Source organism: Hylobates moloch, unplaced genomic scaffold, assembly GCF_009828535.3.
Source record: "Hylobates moloch isolate HMO894 unplaced genomic scaffold, HMol_V3 SCAFFOLD_4, whole genome shotgun sequence".
NCBI lineage: Eukaryota > Metazoa > Chordata > Mammalia > Primates > Hylobatidae > Hylobates > Hylobates moloch.
This window is the reverse complement of record NW_026652279.1, coordinates 39,881,303-39,904,000: the sequence shown is the minus strand read 5'-3', so window position 1 is coordinate 39,904,000 and position 22,698 is coordinate 39,881,303. Positions and strand designations below refer to the sequence as shown.

Sequence of the window (22,698 nt, the reverse complement as noted above, 5' to 3'; positions counted from 1 at the left end):
AGTTGAAAACAAACTTTGTCTCACAACAGGAAGTTGGATAAAGAGATACTGGTTCATTCACCTGATGGGATGGGATTCTATGAACTATGAAAAAATAAAACGTTTGAAGAATATTTAGTGACATGAGAATATACCGATGATCTAATGTCAGGTAAAAGGAAAATCAGGACATGGAAGAATGAGATCAAAATTGTGTCAAAAAACTTACATTTACTTACACAGAAAAATAAATAAAAAACATTAAAAATTCAAGTGATTTTTACTGCATGATGTAATTACAGTTGATCTTTATTTTCTTCTTATGCCTATTTCTGAATTATTGACAACTGAACCTTACTTTTATAACTGGTTATGAAAATTTTCATGTGGCCACAAACATTTTATATAATTATAATTTCTGTATTATCTGCTTTTATTCACCAAAATTTCTCCTTAGTCATTCCCATCTAGTTTTTGTTGCTTCCAATATCACTACGTAAGGAGACTACAAGTGTCAGTTTACAGTAAATATACTCAAAATGCTTTCAGACACCCACAGAAAAAGAAAACGAGGATAAGAAGAGAGGCAGAATAAACTACTTAGTTTACCTCTATAGACTTAATTTGACATGTGTCTCCCACAAGAACATTTTCTCTTAGATCTTTTTTTAAAACTGTATTCTTAGAATTAAACTGTAAACTAATGTGGTACCTTGGCTATAGCTTTGTACTCTTAATAGCCAGACTTCATTATATATAGTTAGAATTATTGTGATTTTTCAACTGAATTTTCAACTCAAAATAGTTTATTTTGATTGTTTTGATAAAATTTTGTGTGCCTGTGGTTGTTTCTCATAAATTCTTCCATCAATTACAACTTAAATTTTCTCTAGCTTTCTACTTAGGGCAGAGTAGAGAATTTATTTGTTTTGAAACTTCTTTCTTATCCCTACTATCGAGGGTAGAGAAGACCTCAAAAGTGTATGTGTGTCAACAGATTCCAGAGAAGATCTAGAGCTAGTTGAATAGTTCTAAGTGTCTCTTGCTCTTTGTGAAAGCTGGAAATGAAGTAAGTAAGGGCCTCTCCCTTCCCAAAGAATAGCTGATAGCAACTTGCCTGTTCTACAGAATTCCATCACCTCAAAATTTCTGGGTTATACAGCATGCAGATAATAATGTTTTATCTCTTACCCATTCACAGAGGGTAAAAGAGAGCAGGCCCTAAACAGAGCCTCCTTTTAAACTGATTTTTAAAAAACTACCTCTGTGGCCGGGTGTGGTGGCTCACACCTGTAATCCCAGCATTTTGGGAGGCCAAGATGGGTGGATCACCTGAGGTCAGGAGTTCGAGACCAGCCTGGCCAACATAGTGAAACCCCATTTCTACTAAAAATACAAACATCAGCTGGGTATGATGGTGTGCACTTGTAGTCCCAGCTACTTGGGAGGCTGAGGCAGGAGCTTGAACCTGGGAGGTGGAGGTTGCAGTGAGCCGAGATCGTGCCACTGCACTCCAGCCTGAGTGACAGAGTGAGACTCCGCCTCAAAACAACAATGACAAAAAACTGCCTCTATTTCTAATTTCTAATTGGCTATAGATTATAATGTCTAATACTGCGTTATCAATATTTTAAATACCATTTTACACTGTTAGTATGAAAAACATAGTAATCATTAAAATTGCATCTGCTAGAATATTTAATCTGTCAGAAAACTGGGTCTGGGAAACAATTTAGGCATGTAGGCTATGAAATATGGCAAAAATGAAAAGACTATGGAGCATGAAGGTGGAAGTAAAGTACAAACCAGAAAGACAGGACAAAAGTGAGATCTGGTGACTTAAATAGGGACTAAATTGTAAACAGGTGTGCTTATTGGATTCATATGTTTTATTTTAATGTTTGAAAACATTTATTAGGAACTGAAGTGATTTTGAATGTAATTCCCCCATTTATTATTAAATAACATCTAATTATTTTGTTCAGAGTTTCTCTAATCACTCAAAAATCAAACAATTATTCTTCCAACTTGTTTCTTTGTAAGAATTAGTAGGCACTGGACCACCTGGCATCTGTATTACACTTCTGAAAATGAAATGACTGATCAGATGTCATATTCTGAAAATAAGTAAATTCCATGATTTACATTTAATCAATCTGAATTTTTACCATTAAAGTGGGAGTTGACCAAACTTTCTGCTGCCAAGACACTGTGCCTCAGAGGGAGAGAGAGAGAAAAGATGCTATCTGCATTTAAGAAGCGCAGTTTCAAGATGAAATCAACAAATGTAATTAAAACACTTAAAAATCAGCACTATGATAGAGGTAGGTAAATTGTGAGGTTTCTCTAAGATAACTAGAGCAGCTGTTAGCTGCTTCAGAAAACCTTGCTGAAGAAGAGTACTTAAGAGACAACAAAGTTTCTGAATATGAGAAATGACTAAGTAAGAAACCACTATGAAAATGCGTTAGCAAGGGTGTGACTAGAGTCCAGGACCTGATGGATTCACAGCCGAATTCTACCAGAGGTACAAGAAGGAAATGGTACCATTCCTTCTGAAACTATTCCAATCGATAGAAAAAGAGGGAATCCTCCCTAACACATTTTATGAGGCCAGCATCGTCCTGATACCAAAGCCTGGCAGAGACATAACCAAAAAAGAGAATTTCAGACCAATATCCTTGATGAACATTGATGCAAAAATCCTCAATAAAATACTGGCAAACCGAATCCAGCAGCACATCAAAAAGCTTATACACCATGATCAAGTGGGCTTCATCTCTGGGATGCAAGGCTGGTTCAACATATGCAAATCAATAAATGTAATCTAGCATATAAACAGAACCAAAGACAAAAACCACATGATTATGTCAATAGATGCAGAAAAGGCCTTTGACAAAATTCAACAACCCTTCATGTTAAAAACTCTCAATAAATTAGGTATTGATGGGATGTATCTCAAAATAATAAGAGCTATCTATGACAAACCCACAGCCAATATCATACTGAATGGGCAAAAACTGGAAGCATTCCCTTTGAAAACTGGCACAGGACAGGGATGCCCTCTCTTACCACTCCTATTCAACATAGTGCTGGAAGTTCTGGCCAGGGCAATCAGGCAGGAGAAGGAAATAAAGGGTATTCAATTAGGAAAAGAGGAAGTCAAATTGTCCCTCTTTGCAGATGACATGATTGTATATCTAGAAAACCCCATTGTCTCAGCCCAAAATCTCCTTAAGCTGATTAGCAACTTCAGCAAAGTCTCAGGATACAAAATCAATGTACAAAAATCACAAGCATTCTTGTACACCAATCACAGACAAACAGAGAGCCAAATCATGAGTGAACTCCCATTCACAATTGCTTCAGAGAGAATAAAATACCTAGGAATCCAACTTACAAGGGATGTGAAGGACGTCTTCAAGGAGAACTACAAACCACGGCTCAATGAAATAAAAGAGGATACAAACAAATGGAAGAACATTCCATGCTCATGGGTTGGAAGAATCAATATCATGAAAATGGCCATACTGCCCAAGGTAATTCCAATGCCATCCCCATCAAGCTACCAATGACTTTCTTCACAGAATTGGAAAAAACTACTTTAAAGTTCATATGGAACCAAAAAAGAGCCCGCATCGCCAAGTCAATCCTAAGCCAAAAGAACAAAGCTGGAGGCATCACGCTACCTGACTTCAAACTCTACTACAAGGCTACAGTAACCAAAACAGCATGGCACTGGTACCACGACAGAGACATAGATCAATGGAACAGAACAGAGCCCTCAGAAATGATGCCGCATATCTACAACTATCTGATCTTTGACAAACCTGACAAAAACAAGCAATGGGGAAAGGATTCCCTATTTAATAAATGGTGCTTGGAAAACTGGCTAGCCATATGTAGAAAGTGGAAACTGGATCTCTTCCTTACACCTTATACAAAAATTAATTCAAGATGGATTAAAGACTTAAATGTTAGACCTAAAACCATTAAAATCCTACAAGAAAACCTAGGCAATACCATTCAGGACATAGGCGTGGGAAAGGACTTCATGTCTAAAACACCAAAAGCAATGGCAACAAAAGCCTAAATTGACAAATGGGATCTAATTAAACTAAAGAGCTTCTGCACAGCAAAAGAAACTACCATCAGAGTGAACAGACAACCTACAGAATGGGAGAAAATTTTTGCAACCTACTCATCTGACAAATGGCTAATATCCAGAATCTACAATGAACTCAACCAAATTTACAAGAAAAAAACAAACAACCCCATCAAAAAGTGGGCAAAGGACATGAACAGACACTTCTCAAAAGAAGACATTTATGCAGCCAAAAAACATGAAAAAATGCTCATCATCACTGGCCATCAGAGAAATGCAAATCAAAACCACAGTGAGATACCATCTCACACCAGTTAGAATGGCCATCATTAAAAAGTCAGAAAACAACAGGTGCTGGAGAGGATGTGGAGAAATAGGAACACTTTTACAGTGTTGGTGGGACTGTAAACTAGTTCAACCATTGTGGAAGTCAGTGTGACGATTTCTCAGGGATCTAGAACTAGAAATACCATTTGACCCAGCCATCCCATTACTGGGTATATACCCAAAGGACTATAAATCATGCTGCTATAAAGACACATGCACACGTATGTTTATTGCGGCACTATTCACAATAGCAAAGAGTTGGAACCAACCCAAATGTCCAACAATGATAGACTGGATTAAGAAAACGTGGCACATATACACCATGGAATACTATGCAGCCATAAAAAATGATGAGTTCATGTCCTTTGTAGGGACATGGATGAAGCTGGAAACCATCATTCTCAGTAAACTATCGCAAGGACAAAAAACCGAACACCACATGTTCTCACTCATAGGTGAGAACTGAACAATGAGAACTCATGGACACAGGAAGGGGAGCATCACACTCCGGGGACTGTTGTGGGGTGGGGGGAGGGGGGAGGGACAGCATTAGGAGATATACCTAATGCTAAATGACGAGTTAATGGGTGCAGCAAAACAACATGGCACATGGATACATATGTAACAAACCTGCACATTGTGCACATGTACACTAAAACCTAAAGTATAATAATAATTAAAAAAAAGAGAATACAGTGAGCAATGACTGTGCCACTGTATCCCTGTGTGGGCAACAGAGTGAGACAGTTTCTAAAGTAAAAACTTCCTAATCTAAATTATTTCATATAAATAAGCAAAAACGCTGTGCATGCTAACTAGCGTCATATCTCTTTGTGTTTCACTAAAATCATATTATCTTGGTGTGATAACAATGGTTATGTGATGATCAGAAACTCTGCCTCTTCATGGTATCTGAGACTAATGAGACATCCTTGTGCCAAATACTGATGAGGGAATTTCAACTATTCCCATTATTCATAATGGTGAGAATTTAACATAATTTTTTTCAATATTTTCCCAATTTTCTCAATACTTTAATAATTCATCCACAAATTTGTAATTGTTGTTTTATTGTATTACTAAACATTTATTTGTACCACATTCTGTTTCTGTTCCATTGTCCAGTCCATAAATTTTTGTGTTAAAAATCCACATTTCATACAAAATAAACATGGAACTTCTGGGAAAAGTGAAATAAAAGTAGACATTGTTTATGTAAAAAAAAAAAAGGATGCCTCTTGCTGAATCTAAAGAACACTAATCAATCTGGACCCATAAGTGTGACCGGTGGGCAGTCTCTCTCCCAAAACCATGGGAGGGGGAAATTACTGAGATAAGACCTGAGCACAAAAAGACAGAAATAACCTTTGAAAAAAAACCAAGCTACAAAGGAAGCAAGAGACATTTGCATGAACTGTAACAACTAATAGAAGAGGGAAGGTGCTAAACTGGAGAAAACTGAAAATTAAAAAATTAAATAGAATCCAACAGGTTAGAACTGCATTTCAGCATATTCTGGAACCTCAAATGCAAAAATACTGGAAAGGCAACAAACACAAAATGTGAGACTTAAATAATTTTTGCTTCACAGCTTATCTTTTTTAATAGAAGTATTTATAACTCTTCTGGTTACGTAAAGAAAGCAATGGAATTTCTATTTAAAAATAATGGAATATTAGATTCCATAGATACACTTCTAAGTGGAAAAAAATCTGTAATCTTGGGCTACTTTTAAATAGAGATTTTAATATTGAAAGAGAGAGTATATGAGCAAATTTGGGAACTCTTGTGAGACTAAACATTAATGCTCTGAATCCATGTATAAGGGTACCTTTAAATTTAAGATGACAGATAACTAAGGATGATAGCAGGTAGAATCCATAAGTAATACCTACTCTATCTGAATTCACCACAGAAGGCAATAACAAGAGCAACTCAGATGCTTTGGGTAGAAAAATATACACTGTGACTCAGAAAGTACTCAATATTTCCCAAATTTATCTAACCACAGAAATGCTTTAAAAAAAAAAAACAGCTTGTAAGATAGGCAATAAACTTTGAGTAATAATAGATGGATAATACTTGCCTCTCATTAGTACTATCTATTTAATGCATCTATTTGTCTACCTAGATTTGTAAATTTTCAAGGACAGAAAATGTGCCATATGCATTTTTCCTCCTATCATTTTTTAAGTGCCAGATAATATGCTAAAAACTTTGTATTATCTCAAATTTTACATTATCTTGATCATACAAGTGTATAAACTATTATTCTCATTTTATAGATTGGAAGTTTGAGGCTGAGAGAGGTGGGGGATTGTCCAAGTTCACTCAACCAGTAAGCTGCTGAAGTGAGATACAAACTTGAATCTGTTAAACTGCCAGGGGATGGATCCCCTGGCATACACTAGGCACTTGATATATATTTAAAAATTAATTCTTTTCTTTGCTACCAACAATATTCATGCCCAATAATATTTAAAATCCATCTTTAATTCTTCTCTGAAGAAAACGTTCATCAATTAATAGGATACCCACTAAGAGACACAGTTAGCTAGAGTGATTTCAATGTATTCAACTCTGTGACTACATAGTATTTTGAACCCCAGAGCTATTTTTAAATGTTTTTATAACTGAGAAATGCACCTGCGGTTATTAAAAGAATAGTTTCAGTTTTCTTTAAAAAATTAACTTCTGTAAAATGCCAGTTTCATTTTAGCGAACTAAAGCTTGGCTTTAAGTTAGGCTGCATGAAAACGTCACCTCTGAAACAGATCTTCTTTATCATAAATCACCTAGAAGCTAAGTTATTTTTTCTTGTTCTGTGATCTCGGAGGATCTGAATTGGTTACGTCATTTCAGAAAGTGGGCTATGTCTTCAGTATTTCCTTTTCAGTCTACTTGAAATAAATGCCAAACTATATCATAATTCAATAAAGATATCCATCCATGCCATATTTATTCAGGAAAATCAGGTTAACAGACTTAAACTCTTATATGCATACATGTTATTGTTATAATTATATACACAAAATTATGATAACTGTTGGTTTTGAGGGTTTAATAATATAACTATCATTGGCTCCCTTTGTAGGCTTGGCCCCTCCCCAAGTATCTTAAGTAGATAGGATTGTATATTTGACACATCAGATTCCTGTCTTACGTCCTTTGCTTTGAAAGTGCATCTGGTTACTGGAGTGTTGGTACCCAGAAACGTATGGAAAAAAAATGAAAAGATAACAAGAAACATACTAGGAAATTAAAAAAAAAAAAATCACCTAAATTTCAATTCAACTGTACTCTAGTAAGATTCTATGATCATCAATCCCCTCACCAAATTTTTTTACCTGAAACTCCTCTGCAAAGCAATCACAGCAGATGGAAGCTTCTTTAATCTCTTTCTTGTCTGAAAACCCTTCCAATAGGCTTGAATCAAGCATGCTGCTTGATGCAGTTTCTGAAATGCCGAAGATAATTTAGAGATATCTCTAGGAAGGTCTTTAAAAAAAAAAAGTTTACCTCTTAAAGTATCAGGTCAGGGCAAGTATTAATGTCTAGCTCTAACAAGATGAGTAAGAATATTAAACCTTACCTCCCAAAGCAGGTATGTTAGGCTTGGTAAGGCAATTTCTAGAACATACTCAAGATATAGTCTAGTTAGCTCCAAATTCTCCCTGGATAATCTCGCTTCCATTTCCTTTTCAAAGATTTCATAGTCCGCCTGATCTTTCATAATCTTTTTTGAGCTAACATGTTAATGTTTTTACTTAATAGGCAATCAACCTAGTTAGGTTCAAACTATAAGCTCTGTTGACCATTGTGGATGGTTGCTCGAATCTCTGTTTAGTTCTGTAAGCTTTTGATATGCTATTCTCCTGATAGACCATTGGGCTTAAAAGGTCAGTGAGCTGTCTGAGTTCTTGACTGAATTCTGTCCCAGTCTCCTGTTTACTTAATAGACTTCTGAATCCTCAAATGGAATGGCAAAGGGTACAAAATAAATAATAAAATAGTTTTATGATTTTGTTACCTAATCAATATGAATTTGAGCACAAGTTTTGAGATTAATCTAAACTCATCATGGTTCATATATACAGAAAAAAGAAATTCCCTTCTTCTGCACTCTTCCTTCCAGCCTCTCTCAACCCATTCTCCTGCCTTACTGGACTTCTTTACATGGTTTCTGCTTGTATTTTTAAATTTATTGCCTTTTTGGTTTTGGATTTTGGATATACAATGTCCCCTTTTCCTTTTAAATTAAAAAATATCTTTAGTCATTTTAGATGTTTTCCATATTTAAGTCTTTATCTGGAAATCAGAAAGCTATATGCCTCTTCCTGTTGGAATGGGCTATTTAGAGCCATCATTTTGAGTATACTAGAGGAACTATGATGAAATAATCAATAACTTGCTGCCTCAAATTTCTAAATAATTTTTATTAATACCATTTCTTACACAAAGGAAAAGGCGTTATTGTTGTATCTCAAAGAACAAGAAGGGTAGCCACAGGTTACCCTTACCATAAATACAGTTTGCTACAATTAGAGATTTTTTTGGAAAGACAACTTTAAAAGTTTAAATAGCTTATAGATAAGAGAAGATAAACATCGGAGATGGGGCTTTCATGAGAAATGCTGAATGAAACTGATGTGGCAGTATCTATAAACAGATATAAATGGGAGACTGGAATTATGTTTTTCAGCAGGTCAAATGGCAGAGAGATACAATTTTGTAACATTATATTTTAAAGATGGCGTTTTGCTATGTTGACTAGGCTGGGGTGCAGTGGCTATTCATGGGTGTGATCATAGGGCAGTCTCCAATTCCTGGACTCAAGCAATCCTCCTGCCTCAACCTCCTGAGTAAAAAATTTAAAGATATTTCTATTTTGGAGATATTTTGCTTGAAGTCTTAAGAGAAAGAAAGTGAAGAACATTTAAGGAAAACTAAGGTTTAATACAGTCAGCGAATATCATGCAATCTTTTTTTTTTGTAACTTAATACCTGCTCTTCTACTTCCTGATAGACCATTGGGCTTAAAAGGCCAACAAGCTGTCTAAGTTCTTGACTGAATTCAGTCCCAGTTTCCTGTTTACTTAGTAGACTTCTGAGTCCTGAAATGGAATAGCAAAAGGCACAACTATTATTATAATAATAAAATATTATTTTGTTATCTAATCAGTATTAATTTGAAGCTAAAAAGTCTGGCTTAAAAACAAATGAAAACAAGATTAATCACATTATTTTTCTTTCTCCTTTTCTCAGAGACTTCCAGGTTGAAATCTTTAAGATATTCCTCCCTCCTGAGAATTCTTACGTGCTCAATTGTGGGATCTGATAAAAAGAAAATCTGTCTAGACAATCTCTTTGATAAAAAAAAAAAAAAGGAGGGGGATGGAATCACTGTGGTAAATCAAAAAGTAAAGATTTTTTTTTTATTTGAACAAAAACACTTTAAATGGAAACATTTTAAAGATAAATTACTACAGATACATATTCAGTAAATGCTTGCCCCGTGGAAGCACTTATGCATATTATTATTAGTTATTATTAGTTGAAAAAGATTATTAAATATAAACATATGGTAACATATATAATTTGGGGCAAATCAATAGGTTCCTGGGAAAACATTATAGGTGAAGTGCTACAACACTAGGATAGTACATTTTCACGCCAAAATAATATATAGTAGTAGTAAAAGGTACAAAGTAAGTACTATTTCCAGGGTACGCTGAAATGATGTATTATAATGTTTGTATTCAAAATAAATACATAAGGTAAAATTGCCTTGCAATGTATAATTGGGGAAACCACTATATGGATCTTTTAATGCCTTATACTCTCTTCAACACCCAAGTTCTCAGCAGTATTAATAATTGTAAAATATCTTCAGGAACCTGAGTAAGTTCTGCTATTGAGATATAAGTCAAAGAAAGGGAGAAGGATTCAGGTAAAATTCCTTTATAACAACTCTTTCAGACATTCACATTTCTGTAGGAATTGAATTACAGAATTGAAAAATGTCTATCTGGCACAATATCAACTAAAGAGCTCTATTACTGGTACTTTCTCTCTCTATTCCTACAATACCCTCAGTAATGACTAACGCAAGGTACATTATTACAATGTCTTAAAAATCATCAAGAATGATAAAGACCTTTCTAGTTGTTTAGGTATTAAATGCATCATATTATATTCTAACCTTTAAAAATTCCCATACAGTATAACCCTATATTAATAAATATATTTAATGAACTAGAATCCCATTTCCTGACCATGTTGAATAAGAAAAATAGATTATAATACATACATGGCTCTGGTCAACAAAGAAAACAAAGATAACATATAACTTTGCTTGGCAATTAAAAAATATATATACTACCTTTGTGATCTTGGGCAAATTACCATGTCTCTGTTTCTATATCTATAAAATAAGGATAAGAATATCTATCCCACAGGATTGTTATAAAGATTAAATATTGTAACGCATGTAAAGTATACAGAATGTGCCTGACACACAGTAAATGCTCAATTAAATGAAAGCTATTATATGAGAATGTTAATATACTTACTCCTTTTATCCTCAAAATTTCTGACTTTTAATTCACATATGTATTTGATTTTGGAGGTAAGGCAATTTTTGTTTGTTTTTGAGGAAAGGCAGTGTTGAGTAATTATTGATAGTTCAAAATACCATAAGGGCTACTGGCCTCTCAAGCACAGCTCCATTTTCTCCACTAAAGCTGGTCTTGATAAGGTCACTGATCTTTTTGGTCATTATTTTGCTATACTATATGGTATATTCAACACACAACCTTTTTATCAGAGAGGGAGTAAATATTTATGGCAACCTGATCAGAAAAGTATCTTCCACATGCTATCTGTAGTGACATGAAGATAGCTTGATCATATACATATATTTTTTTCTGAATTGCTATCTGTTGTAAGTTTTATCTACACAGTTCAGTTATCAACTCTTTATAAGAATTTTGTTTTTCATAAACCATCAATAAAAATTTTCTTTTTGAGAATCCCAAGAAAAGAAAGAACGAATGCACTACCTTTGTAGCAGGTACTTTGTCTCAGTAAAATCAAAATTTCCTGATGGGATTCAGCCATCAACAGTAGGAGTTTTGTAGCAGTACTTCTTATGACTGGACTAGGAGTTGAAAAAAGCTTGAAAATAACTTCATCTAAAATTGAATACAGGGCTTTTCTTCCTATTCTGAGTAAATCACCACTAATAGAACAAAATAAAAAAAAAGTACCATTACTAATTGACGCACAGGTATCACAACAAATTTAAAATATAAGATTCAGTAACTTGATGCCGGACTGTGTCCTGATCCAAGAATATAACCACTTTTTAAAATATATGTTGGTTCCAAGAATATAACATATTCAGTCACTTAATATTTATTGAATTCCTACTATGTGCAAGGTACCACGTGTGCTAGGTACAATAGAGAATGCAAAGTAGCCAAAGGCCCTCTCCTTAGAGAAGCCTGCAATCAAATCAAGGAGGAAAGATAAATGTGCAAAATACTAAACAATAAATAATTTAAAAGTTTCAAGGCAATGATAAAAGTGAAATCAAGACATGTACACAGTTAATTGTTAAATGATATACAAAGACAAAAATGCCATAGGAATTCTATCATGTGCTTAATATAGGAGAAACTTAAAATCTTTCCTTGGTATTTCCTTCATTATACTAACAACCCATCTTGTATTACTGATGTCGTGAAAAATTATCTAAAACTTAGAAATAGTCAAAAGGAAAGGGTTAGTGAGTGTCCTTTTATTTACCCCCTTAAGGAGTATGTGATTTTCTAGGCGTAGGTACCTCTGTTTAATTTTCTACTCACTATTAAAATATTTTACAATTCTGTAAAAATAGAGGTTGGCTGGTAGAAAACAATGCCAAAGATTCTTATCTAAGAGCAATGTAAACAGACTCTTATTCAAAGCAATACAAATGATTTCTGTCCAGTAGAAAAGGTAATTCTAAAGGCTACATTGCTTTATAAGTCATATTTTCCTATTAGCAAATTTTAAAAAATCTATCAGCAAATTTATTTCTACATTCCTCCGACAAACCAACTCCATAAATCTATTTTCCTCAAATTCTCCTTTGACCCTGTATAAATATCTTATTTGTTCCCTCATTAATGAGTTGAATAAAATTTTGAGCAGTCAAATTTTATATTTGTATAAGACTCATGTTTGAGCTTTTTGAAAATTGTACTTTAGTAGTTAGTAAAACAATTTTGTTTAGAGAAAAGAGATCAGCAACATACCTTAAATGTAAAAATCTCTGAGTTGAAAGACTTTATAAAGTTATCCAATCAAAATATGTGAGAATCTTTGCGACATCTACTTCTGTGCCACTGTGTCTCTTACATGCTATTCCCTATGCCTAGGATGCTCACCCTTTCCCATCGGTCAATGTCATCACACCATTCAAAACTCAGATAAAAAATATGCTCACCTCAGAAAGCCTTCTACAGATAGCCTTATCCCAATCTTATCACATCTTTACTCCATATCCCACCAAAAGTTTGTGCTATAATGTAACACAGTAGTTTAAATGCTTTTAGATGCTCTTCAACCTCCTAATCTTAAAGACATCCTCTCTATACCACTACCATCTTATCTCTGCATCTCTTCTAATCCAAACTTCTCTGTCGCCGCTATCTCACATCTCATTTCTCAAACCACTGCATCTAGTTTTCCTTTTTCACTATTTCACTATACTATCCTTGATAAGTTCATCAGTTTAACTTCCCAAATGTTAAGTCACATATATATCATAAGCATTTCTTTTCCTAGACTTGTTTGTATCTGATACTTTCTACTTAGCTTCTGTGATACAAAGTTCTGGTCTCCCCTCTACCTTCCACCCATACTTTTCTGACCATTCTTTTTTCATTTGTCTTTATGGGCTCCACTTCCCCAGTATAACCCTAAAAGGTTATTCCCCAAGACTCCATTTTCAAGCCATTTATTTTCTCACTGTATTCACACTTCCTACTAATCTCACTTTCTGTCATGTTTTTCACTACCATGTATAAGCTGATTTGTAAATCTGTAACTCTAGTCCCAATCTCTTCCAGAAGTTAGTTTACCTATTCACCTGATGGACATCTGAGTTTTAGCTAGTCCTTGTTTTTTACAAATAAAGCTCAATGAACATTTGTGTATAAGTCTTTATATAGCTACTTACTTTTACTGCCTGTTGAACTACCTATACTCAACATAACCAACATTGAATTAATCGTCTGTCTCACAAAACCAACTTCTTATATATTCCACATACCACAGTCTAATCACCCAATACAGAAAACTTGGTATCATATCTGACTGCACCATTTATTTTATCTACCCCATATCAAAACATTCACCAAGTCCTCATAATTTTTGTTTTTAATAGCTTTTTAAAAATATAATTGATATACAATGAACTGCATATATGTAAAGCATATAATTTCATCAGTTTGACATGTTTCACCAACATAAAACAAGAAAATGAATATATCTATCACCCCTAAAAGCTTCCTTGTATTTCACTGTAGTTCCTCCCTTGTTGCCTTCCCTATCATTCTATGCCCAGGCAACCACCGATCTGCTTTCTGAGAAAGTTCCCTTCTATTACTACTTTGCTGCAAGGCCTTTTTTTTTTTTTTTTTTTTGAATTAAAATCCGGGGTAGATAATGGATTTTGTCAAAAGCTTTTTCTGTATCTACTGATATGATGGTATGTTTTTTCTATTTTTAGCTTGTTAACATAAGTTACAATGACTGACTTTAGAATATGAAACCAGCCCTGAATCCCGGGATAAACCAGACTTATTCATGATGTATTAACTTTTTAATATATTGTTGAATTTGACTTATAAAATTTTGTTCAGAACATTTCTATCTATGTTTATGAGTATACTGATGAGTGGTTTTCTTTTCTTATAATGTCTTTGTTTGGTTTTGGTATCAGGATAATGCTGACCTCATAGAATGAGTTGAAAGTGTTTCCTACTTTTCGATTTTCTAGAAAAGTTTGCTTAAGATTATTATTTCTTCCTGAAGTGCTTAATAGAATCTACCAGTGAAAAAGCCATCCAGACCTGGAGTTCTCTTTGTGGGAAGGTTTTTAGCTACAAATTCAATTTTTCTTTATAGCTATCTAGAGTATATTTGGGTTCTCTATTGCTCCTTGAGTAAATTTTGGTAGTTTGTGTCTTTCAATAAATGTGTCCATTTGATCTAACTTGTAAAATTTATAAGCATAAAGTTGTTTATATTATTCTCTTGTGATATTTTTAGTATTTGTAGACTCTGTTACGATGTTACCTCTGTAATTCCTGAGATTGGTCATTTGTATTATTTCTTTTCCTTTCCGTATAAATCTTGCTACAGGTTTCTTCTTCTCAAAGAGCCCTCAAAAAATTTCAATCTTCTCAAAGATCCAGTTTATGGTTTATTTTCTCTATCACGTTTGCTTAGAATTTTATTGATTTCTGCTCAACTTTTATCATTTTCTTTCTTCTGCTTAGAGTTTAATTCTCCCTTCTTTTCCTAGTTTCTTAAAGGGGAAAGCTGAGGTCAATGATTTGAGATTTTTCTTCTTTTCTAATATATAGGCATTAGTGATATAAATTTTCCCCTAAGTATCATTCTGCTTTAATTAAGAATTTCCCCAGAAATTCTCATGTTGTTTTTATTTCCATTCATTTAAAAATAACTTCTAATTTCACTTTTGATTTCTCCTTTGTCTTGTGAGTTATTTAGATGAATGTTATTATTTCCCACATATTTGGGGACTTTTCAGAGATATTCTTGGTATCAATTTCCAACTTAATTCCATCGAGGCCAGAGAATATACTGTGTATAACTGAAATCCTTTTACGTTTCTTTTTTTTTTTTTGAGACAGGGTCTCGCTCTGTCACCTAGGCTGGAGTGTAGTGACGTGATCTCAACTCACTGCAACCTCTGCTTCCTGGGCTCAAGCGATTCTCTCACCTCAGCATCCCAAGTAGCCGGAACTAGAGGCACGTGCCACCATGCCCAGCTAATTTTTTGTACTTTTTGTAGAGATGGGGTTTTGCCATGCTGCCCAGGCTCGTCTCGAACTCCTGGACTTAAGTGATCTGCTCACCTCAGCCTCCCAAAGTGCTACGATTACAGGCGTGAGCCACCATGCCCGGCCCCTTTTATGTTTCTTGAGACTTTATTTATGGCCCGGAATATGCATCCTTCTTTGTAAATGTTCCATCTGCATTTGAAAAGAACATGTATTCTGCTACTGTTTGGTAGAATGTTTGGAAAATGTCAATCAGGTCAAATTGGTTGATATTATTATTCAAGTCTCCTGTGGTCAGACTAATTTTTTGTCTACTTATTCTATTAAATATCGAAAGAGGTATATTAACATCTTTTGCTTTAATTGAGGATTTCTGCTTGTAGTTCTTGTCACTTTTTGCTTGTGTATTTTAAAACTCTATTAGGTCAATAAACACATCCTTTTGATGAACTGACTTTTTTATGATTATGAAATAACCTTCTTTAGCACTACAAATATTCTTTGTTCTGTAACTTACTTTATCTGATACTAATACAGGTACTTCAACTTTCTGTAGTATAAGCATGGTATATCTTGTTCCACCCCATTACTTTTAACCTACTTGTGTCTTTATATCTAAGATGCATTTCTGGTAGACAGCATACAGTAGGCTTGTACTTTTTAAATCCAATCTGTCAATCTGTCTTTTAACTTTAGTTTTTCCACATTTACATCTAATATAGACAGATTTAAATCTACCACTTGGTTTTGTTTCTCCTTTGTTCTTTCTTTCTTTTTTTAATTCCTTCTTCTGGATTGCATATTTTTTAATGATTCATTTTTATTGCCTTTGTTGGCTTATCAGCTGTAAATTCTTTGTTTTGCTATTTTCTTCATTGCTTTGAGGTTCAAAGTATACATTTCAATTTATCACAGTCTTATCACTTATCACAGTGATATTATACCACTTCATGTATAGTATAAGAGCCTTACATCAGTATACTTCCATTTATCTCCTCCCAGCCTTAATGCCCTTTTGGAATACATTCTACTTATACATATGTTCCTCAAATACATTATTATTTTTGTGTAGACAAACGTATTATGGATATATTAAAATAATATAAGAAAAACTATCTTATATGTTTATGTAATCACCATTTCCGATACTCTATTTCTTTGTGTAGATGAATTTCCCTTCTGATGGAAGGACTTCCTTGAATATTTTTTGCAGTGTTGGTCTGCTGGTGATTTCTGAAGAAGTATTTCATCTTTGCTTTTGAATATATTTCTGCTGAGCATAAAATTCTAATTTGACAGTTTTCTTTTTCAGTATTCAACTGTCTTTTTACTTGTGTTGTTTCTGATAAGAAAGTTGCTGTCATCCTTATCTCTATTTCTCTATATGTTTTTTCATCTCTGGTTGCTTTTAAGATTTTTCTCTTTATCACTGGTTTGAGCATTTTGATTATGATGTGCCTCAATGTGGAATTTCCTTCATATTTATTGCCCTTGGGGTTTGATGACCTTTTTGAATCTGCATGTTTATAGTTTTCATCAAATTTGGAAAATGTTAAGCCGTTACTTCTTCACACATTTTTTTGTGACTCTACTGCCTACTTTACATACTCTGATTACACCTATGTAAGGTTGCTCAAAGTTGTCCCACAGTTCACTGATATGCTTTTCTTTCCTCTTGTTTCTTTTTTGTTTCATTTTGGATAGTTTCTACCGATACGCCTTAAAGTTCACTAATCTGCAATGTTCTTTTTTTTCTTTTTTTTTTTAATTATTATTATACTTTAAGTTTTAGGGTACATGTACACAATCTGCTGTTAATCCCATCCAGTGTATTTTTCATCTCAGATATTGTAGATTTCATGTCTAGAAATTCACTTTGAGTCTTACATGTCTGTATTCAACTTTTTAAATATATGGAATATGGTTATAATAACTAGTGTCCTTGTCTGTTAATTCCAATATTTGTATCAGTCTTGATTAACTAATTCTTCTCATTTTAGATCCTGTTTTCTTGTTTATTTGCATCCCCAGTACTTCAGTACCAGTAAAATCAAATCACCTGTTAAATCGTAGTATGTTTTGTAGCATAGTCATGACTGTAGAATCTATCGGTTTGCAGTAACTGCAAGAAATAGTCATTTTGCAGTAATAAAGAAATAGAAAAAAAGTGTCATCAAAGCAAATATTCTATGATGGCACAAGTGGGATTTTTCTCATCCTTTTTAAAGCCAAATAGAAGGATAGCCATTTCTAGTGAACTTCCTACCTTTGTATAGTCTACAACGAAATAAATTTTAAAATACAGCCAGGTTCAATAACCACATGAAGTTAAGTTACTTGGAAACAGTGTGACCCTTTTGGGTCTTGCTTTTATGATCTGGAATAGTGCTCATTCTAATGCTAATTTTCCTCACTACTGGGGTAAAACCTTCCTGAACACTCTACCCAATGACCCACTGTTTATGAGGCTTTCCAGTTTGGCTGTTGTAAACAGGCACTATTTCTGGCCCTGTGTGAGCTCCTTGCACTGTTCCTTTTAATCCTTTTGGATTATTGTTTTCCCTGGCATTGGGTAGTTCCTTACAATATGCAGATCAGTACTCTACTTAATACTTGAAGGATACCCTCTGCAGATCTCTGGGGTTCTCTATGTGTATAGCTCTCTTCTCTAGTATTCTGACTTGTGAACTCTAGCCATCTTGTTCTCTCCAGACTCTGAGCTCTATCGCTTCAGCTCAAGCTGGCTGGGATGCCTCTCCCTATACTTCAACCTGAAAACTCTCTCAATACTGTAAGTTAGAGCAATTGTAAGGTTCACCTCGCTTATTCCTTTTTCTCTGGGCTTACTTTCTTTCACTGATATCCAGTTTCTCAAAAAATTATGTTTCATGTTTTTGTCCTTTTTTTCAGGCAGGAGGATAAATGCATCCCTACTATTCCATCTTGATCAGAAGTGGAAGTAAAGTCCTGATGATTTTAATTCATTATTTTAAAAGCTCCATATCCCAGGTACCAATGCCCAAGGACAAGATATCATTACTTCACTTGGATTAGTATGATTGCCTTTTTTGTCTAGAGTTTTCTTCCCCTTAATCTTTCCTTCACATAGTCACCAGAGTAACAAAACTGAAATGTAATCTGACTACTTTCGTCTACTTTAAAAATCTTCAGTGGTCCCCATTGCCTATAGGATTAGACTCCGTTTCCTTAACACAGCATATAAATTCTTCATAACTTTGAGTCTCAGCTGAGCTTGCTAGTCACCTCCCTATATGGAACTTTATATCCCAACAATAATGAATTTGTACCTACTTTTCATCCTTAGCATGTTGTTTCTTATCTCTGTGCTTTTGCTTATGTTGCCTGGAAATACTGCTTTCTCTTTCTCCTTTTCCTCCCTGGCCAGTATACCATCCTTGAAGTTTCATCTCAGATATTACCTTCTCCAGGAAGCACCTCCCCTCAGTTTGGGTTAGAAGGTCCTTTAACATTTATGGTTACTTTTAATATTGTAACTTAATGTATACAATGATGTTTGTGTGTCTGTCTTTTCCATTCTATTGTAAGCTCTTTGAAGACAAGGTTTATATCTTAATCAACTCTATAATTGCAATGACAGACACAGCAGCTGCATAATAAATTCATACTAAACTGAAAGAATGATTTCAATTGTGTATACTGTGCCCTTCCATTTTACCCTGAATAATTGCCAGTTGCTTCTTTTATACCCTTCTTGAGCATCTGTAAAAATGCCAAGCTTGAAGTTTATTAAAGAAATGTGATTAAACATTTTTTGTTGTGATCTCAATATTTTTCTTCGATATCACACTAATTCTCTTCTTTAAGTCTGAGATTTGAGCTAAAATCTTAAGCTCTGGTATAAGGTATCAATTTAATAATAAATTTCCAGTCTTTTGTAGTATTTTATATTAATTTTTTTCTGAAAGACAATGGTGATGGAACTTCAGCATTATATACAAGTATATGCACTATATACTTGTATATACATTATATACAAGTATATGCACTATATACTTGTATATACATTATATACAAGTATATGCACTATATACTTATATATACATTATATACAAGTATATGCACTATATACCTGTATATACATTATATACAAGTATATGCACTATATAACTGTATATACATTATATACAAGTATATGCACTATATACCTGTATATACATTATATACAAGTATATGCAGCATATACTTGTATATACATTATATACAAGTCATATGCAGTCAATTTTAGCAAAATTGGAATAAAATTGGTAATGCTTCTGATAAAAACAGTAACATTTTGTAAAAATCAAGTCACCTGTTGATCTGTAGTATATTCTGTAGCATCATCATGACTGCAGATCCTATTTGGACATTGTCAGCTTGCAGTAAATGTAAGAAATGATCACTTTGTAGTACTAAAGGAAAAGAAAAAAAAAAGATTAAAGATTTTATGATAACAAAGGAAGATTTTGTTCTTTTCAAACCAAATCAAAGCATGACCATGTCTGCTAAACTTTCTGACTTTGTAGACTCTACAATAAAGAAGACTTTACGATGTAAAATTCATGGCAATTTTAAATAGCCATAAATAAGTTATTTCATTTTTATGAATATAGTCAGAAAATAGGCATAAATACTAAGCTAAGAATCTATTGTTATCTCTCTTTAAACTGAAAATATCATATCCTAAATCTGAATCTTTTTCTTCTATCAATGAATTTTGGTGAATAAAAACAAATTTTCTACAAAGACAGAATATAAGGAAATGGAAATGGCACAGATGACTATAATTGGTTGCTCACATCCTTAAAAAAATTCATTTTGTGACATATTGTTTTATATAATAATGAATACATTAACTACAAAAATTTCCTTTTATTGATTTGTAATCTTTAAGCTCTGAGCAGCCAGTTATAACAATTTACCACTGGATACTTATACAGGTTGCTTAACCTCTTAGAAACTATTTCTTCATCTGTAAAACTAGAAATAATAGCTCTCACATGAGCTAATGTAAAATATCCTAGAACAGGGAACATTTCTAATAAATGTCAGTTTCCATTCCATTCCATGCTCAATAACTGAGCATAACTACCAAAGGTATTAGTTATACTAACTGAAAGTAGTTGCCTTTGGAAAATGGGAAATGGAGTGGGCATGAGGGTCAGGGATTGTGTGTATGTTTGAATGATCCTTATGGAACTATTTGACTCTTTAAATTATGTGCATGCAATGATTCTGAGGAGAAAAGCTAAAAGTAAAATTTCAGTTCAAGTATTACTTAAAAAATATTCTTAGAGTGTTACATCTATATTAGATGAAATTTTTCTAGGGAGAGTGCCATGAATGTAACTAAGAATTATTTTTTCAGTCTTAAGAAAACATAAAACTTATACATGTTTATATCTCTCAATGCAAACAGAAATATCCTATAACTTCCAAGTTTACTAAAAGGTCATTAAATAAAAGCTTACTCTTACTTGGATAGTTAGACTATATGAGTTAAATCATATCCACCCTGAACATAGGGATTTCTCTCACAATAGGTCTAAAACACTGACTGTAATCTTTTAAACTTGAAAGTTATTTTCAGGAATAAACTGTTCAAATTATCATTTGTCTTTATCTTAGATTTGCTAAACAGAAAAAGCTAAAGTTTTATTTCAACAGTATTCTCCTTAATTTAACATTCACATTGTTGATGTTGGCTATGTAAAACCGGAATATCCATTTTAAAAAATTGTGAGCTTATTTCAACGTGGTTTCATTCCAGTGTGGTTATCTGCACAGTTACTGTGGCATTTGTTTTTGGAAAAAAAGATCAAACTGTTAGCAGTTGACTCTACAATAGCTATTAGTTACATTAAAATCTTTTCTCTTACCATTCTGAATAAGTTCAACATGGCCTCCCAAAAGCCAGAAGAGAGAATCAGTCACAATTTGGAAAAAGTGTAGTAATTCATCTTTTTCTTCAGCCTTAACATAAAAGATAAGCTCAGTTTACTTTTCTATAATTTTTTTTTTTTTTTTTTTTGAGACTTCTCTCTGGGGAGTTAGAGGATACAGTTTCTGGATCTAATTTAGCTATTTATGAGGGACATGATTTTGTTGCCTTTAGTTTCTTAATTTGTAAAACTTGTGGTGACAGGATAGTAATATCTACTAGAAATGATTGTTATCCAGATAAAATAAAACAGTATAAGTAGTGTAAGGGCTACAAGTTGATACACTAGAATTTCTTAATACTTGCTATGCATCAGAACCACCTGCTGAGCTTTTTAAATACATCTATGCACAAGCTTTAGTTCAAATATACTGAATTTGAGTCTCCAAAGGCAATCTGGATATCTGTACTTGCACAAAGTTAGGTAGGTGATTTGGTTATACAACTTGGGTGAAAATAACTGCAATATGCAAATGTAGATGTCAGCATGAGAAGCATTATTAATAGTGTATTTCAGTTCCAGTTTCTACTCGTAAGTTTAGGAGGGTGGAGATCATGTCATTTAGCTCCCCATACAAACTCAGTTTCTAGGACAGTTCTGACATATAGTAAATGTTCAATCAACATTTAGTCAACAAATAAATGACAATTTTTTCTGGCTCTTTTCTGGAAAGTAGGGTGAGAAATTATTATAAATTAGAGTGCCGTTATTCACAATAGCAAAGAGTTGGAACCAACCCAAATGTCCAACAACGATAGACTGGATTAAGAAAATGTGGCACATATACACCATGGAATACTATGCAGCCATAAAAAATGATGAGTTCATGTCCTTTGTAGGGACATGGATGAAATTGGAAAACATCATTCTCAGTAAACTATCGCAAGGACAAAAAACCAAACACCACATGTTCTCACTCATAGGTGGGAATTGAACGAGAACTCATGGAAACAGGAAGAGGAACATCACACTCCGGGGACTGTTGTGGGGTTGGGGGAGGGGGGAGGGACAGCATTAGGAGATATACCTAATGCTAAATGACAAGTTAATGGGTGTAGGAAATCAACATGGCACATGGATACATATGTAACAAACCTGCACATTGTGCACATGTACCCTAAAACCTAAAGTATAATAATAATAAAAAAAAAATTAGAGTGCCGCAAGGAGAAATAAGAAGTATAGATTCCATTTACAATTTTGTCATTTATTGGCCATGTAACTTTAGTGGAACATTGGATAAAGG

General features: G+C 33.7%; 1 protein-coding gene across 1 annotated transcript in view; it reads right to left on the bottom strand.

Annotated features, from left to right (window-relative positions):
- The window catches only part of IQCB1 (IQ motif containing B1), a 70,333-nt gene that overhangs the window by 22,384 nt on the left and 25,251 nt on the right, over positions 1 to 22,698 (bottom strand). The window contains exons 6-10 of the mRNA XM_032150049.2: positions 21,390 to 21,483; positions 19,823 to 19,922; positions 11,473 to 11,651; positions 9,416 to 9,525; positions 7,759 to 7,868 (exon numbers count right to left, since the gene is read on the bottom strand). Of these exons, the coding sequence (XP_032005940.1) occupies positions 7,759 to 7,868; positions 9,416 to 9,525; positions 11,473 to 11,651; positions 19,823 to 19,922; positions 21,390 to 21,483 (593 nt within the window). The remainder of the gene's footprint in view (positions 1 to 7,758; positions 7,869 to 9,415; positions 9,526 to 11,472; positions 11,652 to 19,822; positions 19,923 to 21,389; positions 21,484 to 22,698) is intronic.